A 14,040-nucleotide genomic window follows, 5' to 3' on the forward strand; every position below is an offset into this window, starting at 1 on the left:
TTTTTAGAACCAACTTCCTACCTTCAGGAGGGAAAAATATTATTTTTCAACAATATGTAAGCCCATTCCCGCTACCCCAAAACAATTCTGAAGTCAAAACAATTTCGAAATTTTGAGTTACCTACGTAAAAATGTCTAGATAGTAGATCATACATACAGGATATGTTTCTTCATTTGTAGCATTGTGTGGTGATTTCCATCTATTCACGTTTCAGAGATCAGCACAGCAATAACCTTCCAGGAATGTAAGTCAGCCTATAGTCAGTTAGGCTACACATTATCTGTACCGTGTGTGTGTGTGTCCTGTTTTGTGTCCTATCTTGATTTATCTCCACTTTAGCACCTTCTCTTTCTCCATCTTTCTTATAGTCTCCTCTGGAACTTTCCTGCCTGGTAGGAAACTATAAAAGTCGTCCATCCTGCACACATGTACACTTGAACTGATGATGTCTGTAATGATACAATGCCATCATATTGTTACCTTAACAACCTTTCTCTACAGTCCAATACTTTGAATCCAACACAGTGCAAACCACTCCATACCAGAGTTAGAATTTCAATGGCGAAAGTGCATAAAGATGTAGGAATTCAGATATGACATAATTGTTTTTACCACTGGTCCACAGAGTTCTTAAACTACTGTGCGCCAAATGGATCATTGTGCCAGTAAATCAGCACAATTGTCACGTCCGTCGTTAGGAGAAAGAGAGAGGAGGACCAAAATGCAGCGTGATGATTATCCATTTTAATGAACACGAATAATCTAACAAAAAACAACAAAACACGAGAACGAAACGAAACAGTCCTGAACGGTGAACATACACAAACACAGGAACAGAAACAATCACCCACAACCCACAATACAAAACAGGCTACCGAAATATGGTTCCCAATCAGAGACAACGACTAACACCTGCCTCTGAGTGAGAACCATATCAGGCCAAACACATAGAAATAGACAAACTAGACATACAACATAGAATGCCCACTCAGATCACACCCTGACCAAACAAAACATAAAACATACAAAGCAAACTATGGTCAGGGCATGACAACAATCTACTTTTTTTACTTTTTATTTTAATTGCTGCAATCTTGGAGCAAAAATGTTGATTATATATACTGTGCTACCTACAGCTAGAATTGGGATTGTGTATACTGTGCTACTGACTGCTAGAATTGGTATTATATATACTGTGCTACCGACAATACAAGAAATGAGTAACGGAGAGCACTGTACAATACAGCAAACAAGGCATTTGTGGTAAAATACATGGGGGCCGCCATCTTTATGCACCTTCACCATTAAAACAATCAATCCATGAAGTGGATATTATACACTTTGTAGTAACACACACACAATACATATTACTGACTAGGATGTCTTACAGAGCTGGAAGATTTTTGCTGAGCTGAGCTCTGGATAGATGGAAATCACCACCCAATGCTACAACTGAAGAAACAAGTCCTGTCAGTACCATCTGTATGCTATCTCAAAATGTTTACTTAGGCATCTTGCATTTCCGACATACTCTCTTGAAATTTCAAGATAGAATCTACATTTGTTTTATTAAGGTATCTCGAAATGTTGACTTAGTGTCTCAATTTCTAGATAGTCTTGACTTTTTAAATGTTTTGGGGGTGGCGAGAATGGACTTCCATAGATCACGGAATCCATCAACTCAACAAAATAAATGATGAAGGTTTACTATCCTTTCAAGACCTAAAATAGGGGGCTGGGTGCAGTGTCCAGAGGCACCTTTCCAAGCACTCTGATTGGTTGGGAATGGCAGGGATATGATGGGTGATGGATAACTAAGGTAGGCTAAACGGCCAAACTAACGGGACTCAAGGGAAACTGAAGGTGGGGAGCAGGACATGTTTTCTTTTACAAAAACATTAAATACAGTACAGTTGGAATGTAGTTAAAACTCTCAACCCGTTTCCATCAAAAAGAAAAACAACAAGAAAGCTGGATAAACACATTTAGATTTTAAATAGTGCACTTGGCTTTTGCATTACCCATAAAGCCGGTGGTACAAAGGCAGAGTGCAGTATCAGTATTTTAGGTCAGATCAGTGGTCATGGTTGATGTTCATGGGCAAAAAAATACAAATTTTAAAGCCATTTTTCTCAGATTCACTGTTAGTGTAGACTGCTCTTTGCCTTTGTAGGGCAGTAGTTCAGGTGGCTGCCTTTGCCCTTAATCTGCCTCCTGTCCCTCCTATCGCCATGGGTACACCTTCCTAACAACAATGACACCATACTTTTCTGAAACTTGTTCTGCCAGTTCATTTCCTTAAAGACTAGAATGTTCCATTGTTGTTGGCCAAAAAGATGACAAGATAGTTCACACATTCATCATTCAGGGTTACTATCAAACAGATATGTCACATTCTGGTTCGACCATAACGTGGTTCCTGCTTGTAGCAGGCCGCGTTTACAGGAATCCTTTTCTCTAACTAGAAGTCACATGATTTCATGAGAATATTTTTCTGCAGTGAGAGTCTAATGCAAGTCAAGGTGTCCTTAGATGAATGTCAACAAGATTTATAACCAGCAACTTTACATTAACCGTTTTAATTGAGAAAAAAATATAGGTGACATAGGTGCAGTGAAATGTGTTGTTTTACAGGGTCAGCCATAGCAGTACGGCTCCCCTGGAGCAAATCAGGTTTAAGTGTCATGATTAAAAATATACAATTTATATCTCTCAATCCCTCCTCCTGTCTGCATCCTCTCTCTCCATCCCTCCTCCTGTCTACATCCTCTACCTCTCCATCCATCCCACCATCTACATCCTCTATCTCTCCATCCCTCTATCTCTCCATCCCTCCCCCTGTCTACATCCCTCTATCTCTCCATCCCTCCCCCTGTCTACATCCCTCTATCTCTCCATCCCTCCCCCTGTCTACATCCCTCTATCTCTCCATCCCTCCCCCTATCTACATCCCTCTATCTCTCCATCCCTCCCCCTGTCTACATCCCTCCATCTCTCCATCCCTCCCCTGTCTACATCCCTCTATCTCTCCATCCCTCCCCCTGTCTACATCCTCTATCTCTCCATCCCTCTATCTCTCCATCCCTCCCCTGTCTACATCCCTCTATCTCTCATCCCTCCCCTGTCTACATCCCTCTATCTCTCCATCCCTCCCCCTGTCTACATCCTCTATCTCTCCATCCATCCCCCTGTCTACATCCCTCTATCTCTCCATCCCTCCCCCTGTCTCCATCCCTCTATCTCTCCATCCCTCCCCCTGTCTACATCCTCTCTCTCCATCCCTCCCCATCTACATCCTCTATCTCTCCATCCCTCTATCTCTCCATCCCTCCCCTGTCTACATCCTCTATCTCTCCATTCCTCCCCTGTCTACATCCCTCTATGTCTCCATCCCTCCCCCTGTCTACATCCCTCTATCTCTCCATCCCTCCCCATGTCTACATCCCTCTATCTCTTCATCCCTCCCCCTGTCTACATCCCTCTATCTCTCCATCCCTCCTCCTGTCTGCATCCCTCTATCTCTCCATCCCTCCCCCTGTCTACATCCCTCTATCTCTCCATCCCTCCCCCTGTCTACATCCTCTATCTCTCCATCCCTCCCCTGTCTACATCCCTCTATCTCTCCATCCCTCCCCTGTCTCTCTCCATCTTATCATATTATTCTGTTGCTGTCTCTGTGTCTTGTCTGCTGTCTCTCTCCATCTTATCATATTATTCTGTTGCTGTCTCTGTGTCTTGTCTGGCCTCTCTCTCCATCTTATCATATTATTCTGTTGCTGTCTCTGTGTCTTGTCTGGTGTCTCTCCATCATATCATATTATTCTGTTGCTGTCTCTGTGTCTTGTCTGGCGTCTCTCTCCATCTTATCATATTCTTCTGTCACTGTCTCTGTGTCTTGTCTGGTGTCTCTCTCCATCATATCCTATTCTTCTGTTGCTGTCTCTCTCCATCATATCATATTCTTCTGTTGCTGTCTCTGTGTCTTGTCTGGTTTGTCTCTTTAGTTTTGCAATCCAAAACAGTCAAGGGGATATTGGGGTATCTTAACTTGTTTTCTGTCTGTGTAACACTGTTGCGATGACTGTATTACCGTCACACTGGTAGTCATGAGTCATGAACGCAGTAAAATTCTTTGTGACTGTTGAGTCATGGTAATCTCCTCTTATACACTCAGAACATGTGTTGGTACCAACTCTCTAACAAAGCTCTGTCTCCAGAATTAACCCTTGTGTTGTTTGTTTAATGTTAATTATTTCTGCGTTCTCGGTCCAAAATGACCGCCCTATTATAGCAGATTATAAATCCATAATAATCCATATATTATCACCTAATGTTGTGTTAGATCTTTTTATCAACTTACGTTCTTGTGAACATTACAAGTTTTGAACTTCTATTTGCTATTTACGGCCTGTAGGCCTCATTGACCTGAGCTCATACAACTCGTTTTTGAGTAAAAAAAGCATAATGTATGGATTATTTTGACGATAACAAATACTCAGATGAAACATATTGTGCTATTTATCACAGACTACTTCACTGTCAGTTTCCTGGCCTCTCTCCTCCTCACCAGTGTCATGATCAAAGATATGATCAAGAGCCTCACATACAGTATATCGTATATACAGTATATAGTTTGGTTCTATATATTATTGAAACAATGTTGCGATTGTTTGTGAGAATGCCTACAGGTGTGGTTCCCATGGGTGAAAGAATATATTAGGAAAAGGTTCCCGTGGGGGTTGCCATGGAAGCCAAGAAGGGGAGTGAATGTGTGTGTGTGTGTGTGTGTGTGTGTGTGTGTGTGTGTGTGTGTGTGTGTGTGTGTGTGTGTGTGTGTGTGTGTGTGTGTGTGTGTGTGTGTGTGTGTGTGTGTGTGTGTGTGTGTGTGTGTGTGTGTGTGTGTGTGTGTGTTCAAACACACATGTATGTGGGGGTCTGAGAGTGTAAGTGTGTGCATCTGATGAATGGGCATGTGCCTGAACTCAATTGTATACACTAATTGTTGTCTCACCCATTCATTTCTAATGACAGGTCATTTTTGACCGGGAACACAACAGGTGTACAAAAGTTAAATAAAACACCCAAAATGTAATGAAAATCATTCAAATGTATTGTGTGTGTTCAGATGCTCAGTGTGGACAAAGTCGTGTAACCTTATGACAATCAGATTAAATGAACTACATTTTTTCAGAGAGAAAACTTGTAAATCGGTCCAATTCGATCCGAACACAACAGGAGGGTTAATAAACATCAGAAAGGCAAAAGACATAACTTCCAACGCAGAACAACAAAGATAAGAATATTAGACAACTTGTCATTACCATGTCCTTACTTACTGATATGTAATGACTAGCCCACTATATGGCATAATTACATAAGTCACCTCTATCATGGAATTGTTGTTGTACTCAAGGAAGGGAAGCAAGGTCTCGGCGTCATAGAGTGTTTACTGAATTCCACTGGTCCCTCTGTTCTTGTACTTTCTGCTGGTCTACATTGATGTATATTTTACACAATCATGTCTCTTTCATATATTCTAATGCTCCAAATGAAAGTTACATTTTAATACATCATGATGATGTAATATCACTTGGTACTAAAATATAATATTTACTTTTGAGTTTCAAGGCGATGTTTCTGTACATGTCTGTTTTATTGTTATTTTTTATTTGTTCCATTGGTTGGCTATATCTGTGTCTGCGTATGTGTGTGCGTGAGAGAGAGACAGAGAGAGAGAGATAGATAAAGAGAGAGAAAGAGAAAGTTAGATAGACAAAGAGAGAGAGATAGAGAGAGAGAGAGATAAAGAGGGAAGGAGTTGGAAAGAAAAGAGGCAGAACCTGAAAGTATCTTTCGATGAACGAATGATCACTGCAGACTCCTTCTGTTGAGAGAGAAATAAAAGGTAAGACGACGATTGTTGTATTCATATAGTTGATGATATTGTTATGTGTATTCATATAGTTGATGATATTGTTATGTGTATTCATATAGTTGATGATATTGTTATGTGTATTCATATAGTTGATGATATTGTTGTGTGTATTCATATAGTTGATGATATTGTTATGTGTATTCATATAGTTGATGATATTGTTATGTGTATTCATATAGTTGATGATATTGTTATGTGTATTCATATAGTTGATGATATTGTAATGTGTATTCATATAGTTGATGATATTGTTATGGGTATTCATATAGTTGATGATAATGTTATGGGTATTCATATAGTTGATGATATTGTTATGTGTATTCATATAGTTGATGATATTGTTATGTGTATTCATATAGTTGATGATATGTTGTGTGTATTCATATAGTTGATGATATTGTTATGTGTATTCATATAGTTGATGATATTGTTATGTGTATTCATATAGTTGATGATATTGTTATGTGTATTCATATAGTTGATGATATTGTTATGTGTATTCATATAGTTGATTATATGTTTGGTGGACAGAGTGTTATAATAGGCCTACTCTCCTTAAAATGTATTTGATGTAAATTAGATGCGGGGGGTGAATTGGTTCCGTGGCCATCTGTGTTTCCCAGGGTGATCTCCTACTGTATCATAGGCCTATAGGCTTGTCTTCTCAAAACAGGCTTAAAACACAACAAACAACACACAAACATGTTCTCTTTCTAATCTACTGTTAACTCTTTTCACTCAGGAAGGTATTTTGTGTGAAAAAAGACAAATAAATATTGTGGAAAGACTAACAGCAACTTACACTTCCTCAAAACAGGTTGTGTGTGTTCATTAGTGTCCACCGTAGCAAAACGTTTGGCAACTTAAACCGGTTGTGTCACGTTGTACAGAATTTAGAGCAAACCGTTTATACAACATTGCAAAACTGTTGGCTGTGGTGTAAACTAGTGAATACGACCCAGGTAGTAGCCTACAACTCGGTTGTTGATGCCTGCCTGATGCTGAAACCTGAACATAGCTTGAGGGGTATACTATTATGCAAGCTAGTGTGTTTGCCTTTCACACCACCAACCCGGGTTCACTTGCTACATTGGTGTCAGAAGTGGTATGGCGGCTGTGAGGCCATCAGAATGACTGGACATGTGAGGGGCCAGAGTAGTCGAAGCACGGGGATGTGCCTTCTTGTTCAGAGGGGGCAGTGTGAGCCATGTTACAATTCCCACCAAGTGGGCGGCTGCACCAGTGACTGTCAGAAGTTTCGTGATTTCCTCATATGAAAGTGAAAGTAAGTGTTTAGCCTACTCAGTTACAAAATGGCTGTTAAAACTGTGGCACACATTTATCAACAACATTAGAAGTCAGATACATGTGTTGATTTGAAGGAAAGATGGGCATACTGGTAGTTCTGGACTACATATACAAACTATTATAAAGTTATGAAGTTAGGTTGCCGTCAAACATTCAATAGACAGAGTAGGTTTGAGATTTGATCCTATATCATGCTGACCAACCTGGGCCCGGTTTCCTGATAGAGATAAAAATGTATGTTTTAAAGATGCATCTTTCCTACAACGACCAAAGATATAACATGTTTCCCAAAACACCATGCAGAGAGAACGTTTAGAAAGTGGGTCGTTGAGGCTTGTGTCGATACTGATAGGATGTAAGAAAGCCAACGCTGCTCTCTGATCATTTATCAAGGATAAATGCTCACTAACAGGGATGTAAACAAATATGTGCATAAAATGTGAGAGAAATAAGCTTTTTGTGCTTGTGGCACATTTCTGGGATCTTTAATTTTAGCTCATGAAACATGAGACCAACACTTTACATGTTGAGTTTATATTTTTGTTCAGTGTCGATATTTCACCTTCATAGTAGGTGGACAGATAGCTCAAGGCTTAGAGCCACATGGCAGAGGAAGCTCTCCTGAAATCATTGCACACTTGTATTCAATCTTGAGATGGCCTATTTTTCCCCATTCTCAAACAGTCATTGTAAATGAATGGCTCTCGTAGTTATGGGTAATTATCAAATTATGAATCTTAATTGTTTTGTTAATATGTAAAAATTAGTTTAAAAAGTTTAAAACATCAGCCTCAAAACATCAGCCTCTGTTGGACACTACTTATAGTCTTAGTCTAGATATTATTCTCCAGTTCCTCTGCTGGACACTACTTACAGTCTTAGTCTCGATATTATTCTCCAGTTCCTCTGCTGGACACTACTTACAGTCTTAGTCTCGATATTATTCTCCAGTTCCTCTGCTGGACACTACTTACAGTCTTAGTCTAGATATTATTCTCCAGTTCCTCTGCTGGACACTACTTACAGTCTTAGTCTAGATATTATTCTCCAGTTCCTCTGCTGGACACTACTTACACTCTTAGTCTAGATATTATTCTCCAGTTCCTCTGCTGGACACTACTTACAGTCTTAGTCTAGATATTATTCTCCAGTTCCTCTGCTGGACACTACTTACACTCTTAGTCTAGATATTATTCTCCAGTTCCTCTGCTGGACACTACTTACACTCTTAGTCTAGATATTATTCTCCAGTTCCTCTGCTGGACACTACTTACAGTCTTAGTCTAGATATTATTCTCCAGTTCCTCTGCTGGACACTACTTACAGTCTTAGTCTAGATATTATTCTCCAGTTCCTCTGCTGGACACTACTTACAGTCTTAGTCTAGATATTATTCTCCAGTTCCTCTGCTGGACACTACTTACAGTCTTAGTCTAGATATTATTCTCCAGTTCCTCTGCTGGACACTACTTACAGTCTTAGTCTAGATATTATTCTCCAGTTCCTCTGCTGGACACTACTTACAGTCTTAGTCTAGATATTATTCTCCAGTTCCTCTGCTGGACACTACTTACAGTCTTAGTCTAGATATTATTCTCCAGTTCCTCTGCTGGATACTACTTACAGTCTTAGTCTAGATATTATTCTCCAGTTCCTCTGCTGGATACTACTTACAGTCTTAGTCTAGATATTATTCTCCAGTTCCTCTGCTGGACACTACTTACAGTCTTAGTCTAGATATTATTCTCCAGTTCCTCTGCTGGACACTACTTACAGTCTTAGTCTAGATATTATTCTCCAGTTCCTCTGCTGGATACTACTTACACTCTTAGTCTAGATATTATTCTCCAGTTCCTCTGCTGGACACTACTTACAGTTTTAGTCTAGATATTATTCTCCAGTTCCTCTGCTGGTCACTACTTACAGTCTTAGTCTAGATATTATTCTCCAGTTCCTCTGCTGGACACTACTTACACTCTTAGTCTAGATATTATTCTCCATTTCCTCTGCTGGACACTACTGGACACCCTTCCTAAAACTCCACCTGTTTCGTCTAGGTTGTTGTTGGTGACTCTTTGATTTATTTATTGTTGGGGAATGTAGCAATGTTCATATGATTGCATTAAATCACCTGACAGTTTGGATGTTTCTGTTAGTAAATGTTTTGGGAATTTTATGAATGAAAGAGAACAATTTACAATCAAGAATTTGTTGTCACTGTGTTAACCTCAACCAACATTCTCTGTTTAGGGGTCAGTGCTCTAAAATGAGTCTCTCTGGGGAGAGAGAGGAGGGGGGCCCTGCTGAAATGGGTCTCTCTGGTGAGAGAGAGGAGGGGGGCCCTGCTGAAATGGGTCTCTCGGTGGAGAGAGAGGAGGGGGGCCCTGCTGAAATGGGTCTCTCTGGGGAGAGAGAGGAGGGGGGCCCTGCTGAAATGGGTCTCTCTGGTGAGAGAGAGGAGGGGGGCCCTGCTGAAATGGGTCTCTCTGGGGAGAGAGAGCAGGGGGGCCCTGCTGAAATGGGTCTCTCTGGTGAGAGAGAGGAGGGGGGCCCTGCTGAAATGGATCTCTCTGGGGAGAGAGAGGAGGGGGGCCCTGCTGAAATGGGTCTCTCTGGGGAACAAGACACCAAAGCTAAGAGGTGAGATAAACATTTTCTTTAAGAATTTATGAAGGTTTTATTTCCAAAATGCTATATCGCATAAAAAATTCACATTTTTTTTCATCAGAAATTATTGTTTATGGGCGGGTAGCTTCAATAATACCTTTCCCAGATTTTTTATGTATAGATTTTAGATGTGTATAAAACATTTTCATCAGGGCAAATTCATTCTGACATTTTAAAATGGACATTACAAACTTTAGAAGACTTTTTAAACCTCAAATAAATTACAAGTTTGCATTTCCTGCCGTGCAGGAAAATTCCTGCAAATACAGGAAGATCAAATTAAGATACATCAACTGTACACTAACTCTCTGGGTCTGGTTTCCGATAGTGATGGAATTTAGGCGTACGAGGAGTGTTTTAAAGATGTATCTTCCCTACAATGGCCGAAGACATAACATGCAGTTTCCTAAAACACCACGCAGAGAGAACTGTCCCTAAGTGCGTCTTGGAGCATGTGTTGATACTGATAGGATCTAAAGAAAGGGAGCGCTGCTCTCAGATCAGCTTTGTCCATTCAAATATTTCCTTAACATTTATAAATAGCTGATTTTTTTTTCATCTCAGTGATACTATTTTTGGACATCACCAAAGTGTAATAGTTTATCTATTTACCTAGTTGGCTTGTTGTTGTGAAATATTCCTCTCCAGGCACATTCAAGTTGCGAGAACCATAAGAGGGAAGAATGTATTCTGACAGGCAGACTGGAAGCACGTCATTTGAACTGTGCTCTCAGCAAATTTTGATTTGCGGCTGTCAGTGAAAAGCATCTTAAAAAGGCCTATCGCAATATTTCAGAATAGTCTACAATCACTGGTAAACACAAAAGAGAGGAGACATAGAAACAACTAACCTGTCTTTAGGTAATCAAAGTCCTCAACTCCCAACAGGCTATTGAGTGAACAGTAGTATCTTATTGGCACTATATAGCAGAGAGCATCAGCCCCAGTGAGTGCTGTCTTTATAATCACTATATAGCAGAGAGCATCAGCCCCAGTGAGTGCTGTCTATATAATCACTATATAGCAGAGAGCATCAACCCCAGTGAGTGCTGTCTTTATAATCACTATATAGCAGAGAGCATCAACCCCAGTGAGTGCTGTCTATATAATCACTATATAGCAGAGAGCATCAACCCCAGTGAGTGCTGTCTATATAATCACTATATAGCAGAGAGCATCAGCCCCAGTGAGTGCTGTCTATATAATCACTATATAGCAGAGAGCATCAACCCCAGTGAGTGCTGTCTATATAATCACTATATAGCAGAGAGCATCAACCCCAGTGAGTGCTGTCTATATAATCACTATATAGCAGAGAGCATCAGCCCGTGAGTGCTGTCTTTATAATCACTATATAGCAGAGAGCATCAACCCCAGTGAGTGCTGTCTATATAATCACTATATAGCAGAGAGCATCAGCCCCAGTGAGTGCTGTCTATATAATCACTATATAGCAGAGAGCATCAGCCCCAGTGAGTGCTGTCTATATAATCACTATATAGCAGAGAGCATCAGCCCGTGAGTGCTGTCTTTATAATCACTATATAGCAGAGAGCATCAGCACCAGTGAGTGCTGTCTTTATAATCACTATATAGCAGAGAGCATCAGCCCCAGTGAGTGCTGTCTTTATAATCACTATATAGCAGAGAGCATCAGCCCCAGTGAGTGCTGTCTATATAATCACTATATAGCAGAGAGCATCAGCCCGTGAGTGCTGTCTTTATAATCACTATATAGCAGAGAGCATCAGCACCAGTGAGTGCTGTCTTTATAATCACTATATAGCAGAGAGCATCAGCCCCAGTGAGTGCTGTCTTTATAATCACTATATAGCAGAGAGCATCAGCACCAGTGAGTGCTGTCTTTATAATCACTATATAGCAGAGAGCATCAGCCCCAGTGAGTGTTGTCTTTATAATCACTATATAGCAGAGATCATCAGCCCCAGTGAGTGCTGTCTTTATAATCACTATATAGCAGAGATCATCAGCCCCAGTGAGTGCTGTCTTTATAATCACTATATAGCAGAGAGCATCAGCCCCAGTGAGTGCTGTCTTTATAATCACTATATAGCAGAGAGTGTCGTGGAAAATCGGTTCAAACCATAACACTTACAAGAACTTGTAAATTCAAATAGACTTTTAATACAATGTATCACAAGCCGGAACGATCCGCGGATCCCACACCTTCCCAGAGCCCCGGCTCTCTCTTTATACACATCCACACACATTAGATCATTACATACATTAATTAAATTACTTCTCCTATGGTCATCTGCCACCATTATCCTTCATTTCAGGCTTCCTGCTTGTCTACGCCCAATAACGCCTGTATCTGCTCTTGATTAGATTATAATGGAGGCAGGACCCTCTTGTCTCCTAAAATTAATATATGTCTATCTTACCCTAAGCACTTATGGCCTTTACCCTCTATTTAATCTTCATAATGGTGTCCTGGTCTTTCCATAAATGCACTTTAAAGCACGTATGACTTTGGCCATCTGCTAATCTTTGGTTTCCTGTATTTACCAGAATGGCAAATGCACTCATGTCTGCCTTCTCCTACTATTTTCTAATGTACACCTGTCTATTGTTTAATAGTGTGATATCTACCTACATATGTATCAATTACTCCTACAAGAGCATCAGCCCCAGTGAGTGCTGTCTTTATAATCACTATATAGCAGAGAGCATCAGCCCCAGTGAGTGCTGTCTTTATAATCACTATATAGCAGAGAGCATCAGCCCCAGTGAGTGCTGTCTTTATAATCACTATATAGCAGAGAACATCAGCCCCAGTGAGTGCTGTCTTTATAATCACTATATAGCAGAGAGCATCAGCCCCAGTGAGTGCTGTCTTTATAAACACTATATAGCAGAGAGCATCAGCCCCAGTGAGTGCTGTCTTTATAATCACTATATAGCAGAGAGCATCAGCCCCAGTGAGTGCTGTCTTTATAATCACTATATAGCAGAGAGCATCAGCCCCAGTGAGTGCTGTCTTTATAATCACTATATAGCAGAGAGCATCAGCCCCAGTGAGTGCTGTCTTTATAATCACTATATAGCAGAGAGCATCAGCCCCCGTGAGTGCTGTCTTTATAATCACCATATAGCAGAGAGCATCAGCCCCAGTGAGTGCTGTCTTTATAATCACTATATAGCAGAGAACATCAGCCCCAGTGAATGCTGTCTTTATAATCACTATATAGCAGAGAACATCAGCCCCAGTGAGTGCGGTCTTTATAATCACTATATAGCAGAGAACATCAGCCCCCGTGAGTGCTGTCTTTATAAACACTATATAGCAGAGAGCATCAGCCCCAGTGAGTGCTGTCTTTATAATCACTATATAGCAGAGAGCATCAGCCCCAGTGAGTGCTGTCTTTATAATCACTATATAGCAGAGAGCATCAGCCCCAGTGAGTGCTGTCTTTATAATCACTATATAGCAGAGAACATCAGCCCCCGTGAGTGCTGTCTTTATAATCACTATATAGCAGAGAGCATCAGCCCCAGTGAGTGCTGTCTTTATAATCACTATATAGCAGAGAGCATCAACCCCAGTGAGTGCTGTCTTTATAATCACTATATAGCAGAGAGCATCAACCCCAGTGAGTGCTGTCTTTATAATCACTATATAGCAGAGAACATCAGCCCCAGTGAGTGCTGTCTTTATAATCACTATATAGCAGAGAGCATCAGCCCCAGTGAGTGCTGTCTTTATAATCACTATATAGCAGAGAACATCAGCCCCAGTGAGTGCTGTCTTTATAATCACTATATAGCAGAGAACATCAGCCCCAGTGAATGCTGTCTTTATAATCACTATATAGCAGAGAACATCAGCCCCAGTGAGTGCTGTCTTTATAATCACTATATAGCAGAGAACATCAGCCCCCGTGAGTGCTGTCTTTATCATTGGGTGAGTCCTGCTCCTGTAAAGTGTTTTAGGACTATATGTCTCTCCGCTTTTCATAGGCCTTGATTAGGTGGTTGCATTCAAGACATGGTCGTTTTTAATTATCTTTGTTTGTCAGTCATCAGTAGTAGCTGCTACCCTGTCATTGTTGTGGTATTAAAGATTATGCTATTATCTCCAGTCATGGAGAGTAAGGTGTCATAGAAT

The 14,040-nt window shown here is 40.6% G+C and overlaps 1 protein-coding gene across 1 annotated transcript in view; it reads left to right on the top strand.

Annotated features, from left to right (window-relative positions):
* The first annotated feature begins 5,804 nt into the window (after positions 1-5,804).
* LOC139572621 (NACHT, LRR and PYD domains-containing protein 3-like) overlaps positions 5,805-14,040 on the top strand; it is a 36,268-nt gene continuing 28,032 nt past the window's right edge. The window contains exons 1-2 of the mRNA XM_071395328.1: positions 5,805-5,906; positions 9,495-9,884. Of these exons, the coding sequence (XP_071251429.1) occupies positions 9,511-9,884 (374 nt within the window). The 5' untranslated portion in view covers positions 5,805-5,906; positions 9,495-9,510. The remainder of the gene's footprint in view (positions 5,907-9,494; positions 9,885-14,040) is intronic.

The sequence above is a fragment of the Salvelinus alpinus genome, chromosome 1 (genome assembly GCF_045679555.1).
Source record: "Salvelinus alpinus chromosome 1, SLU_Salpinus.1, whole genome shotgun sequence".
Classification (NCBI taxonomy): domain Eukaryota; kingdom Metazoa; phylum Chordata; class Actinopteri; order Salmoniformes; family Salmonidae; genus Salvelinus; species Salvelinus alpinus.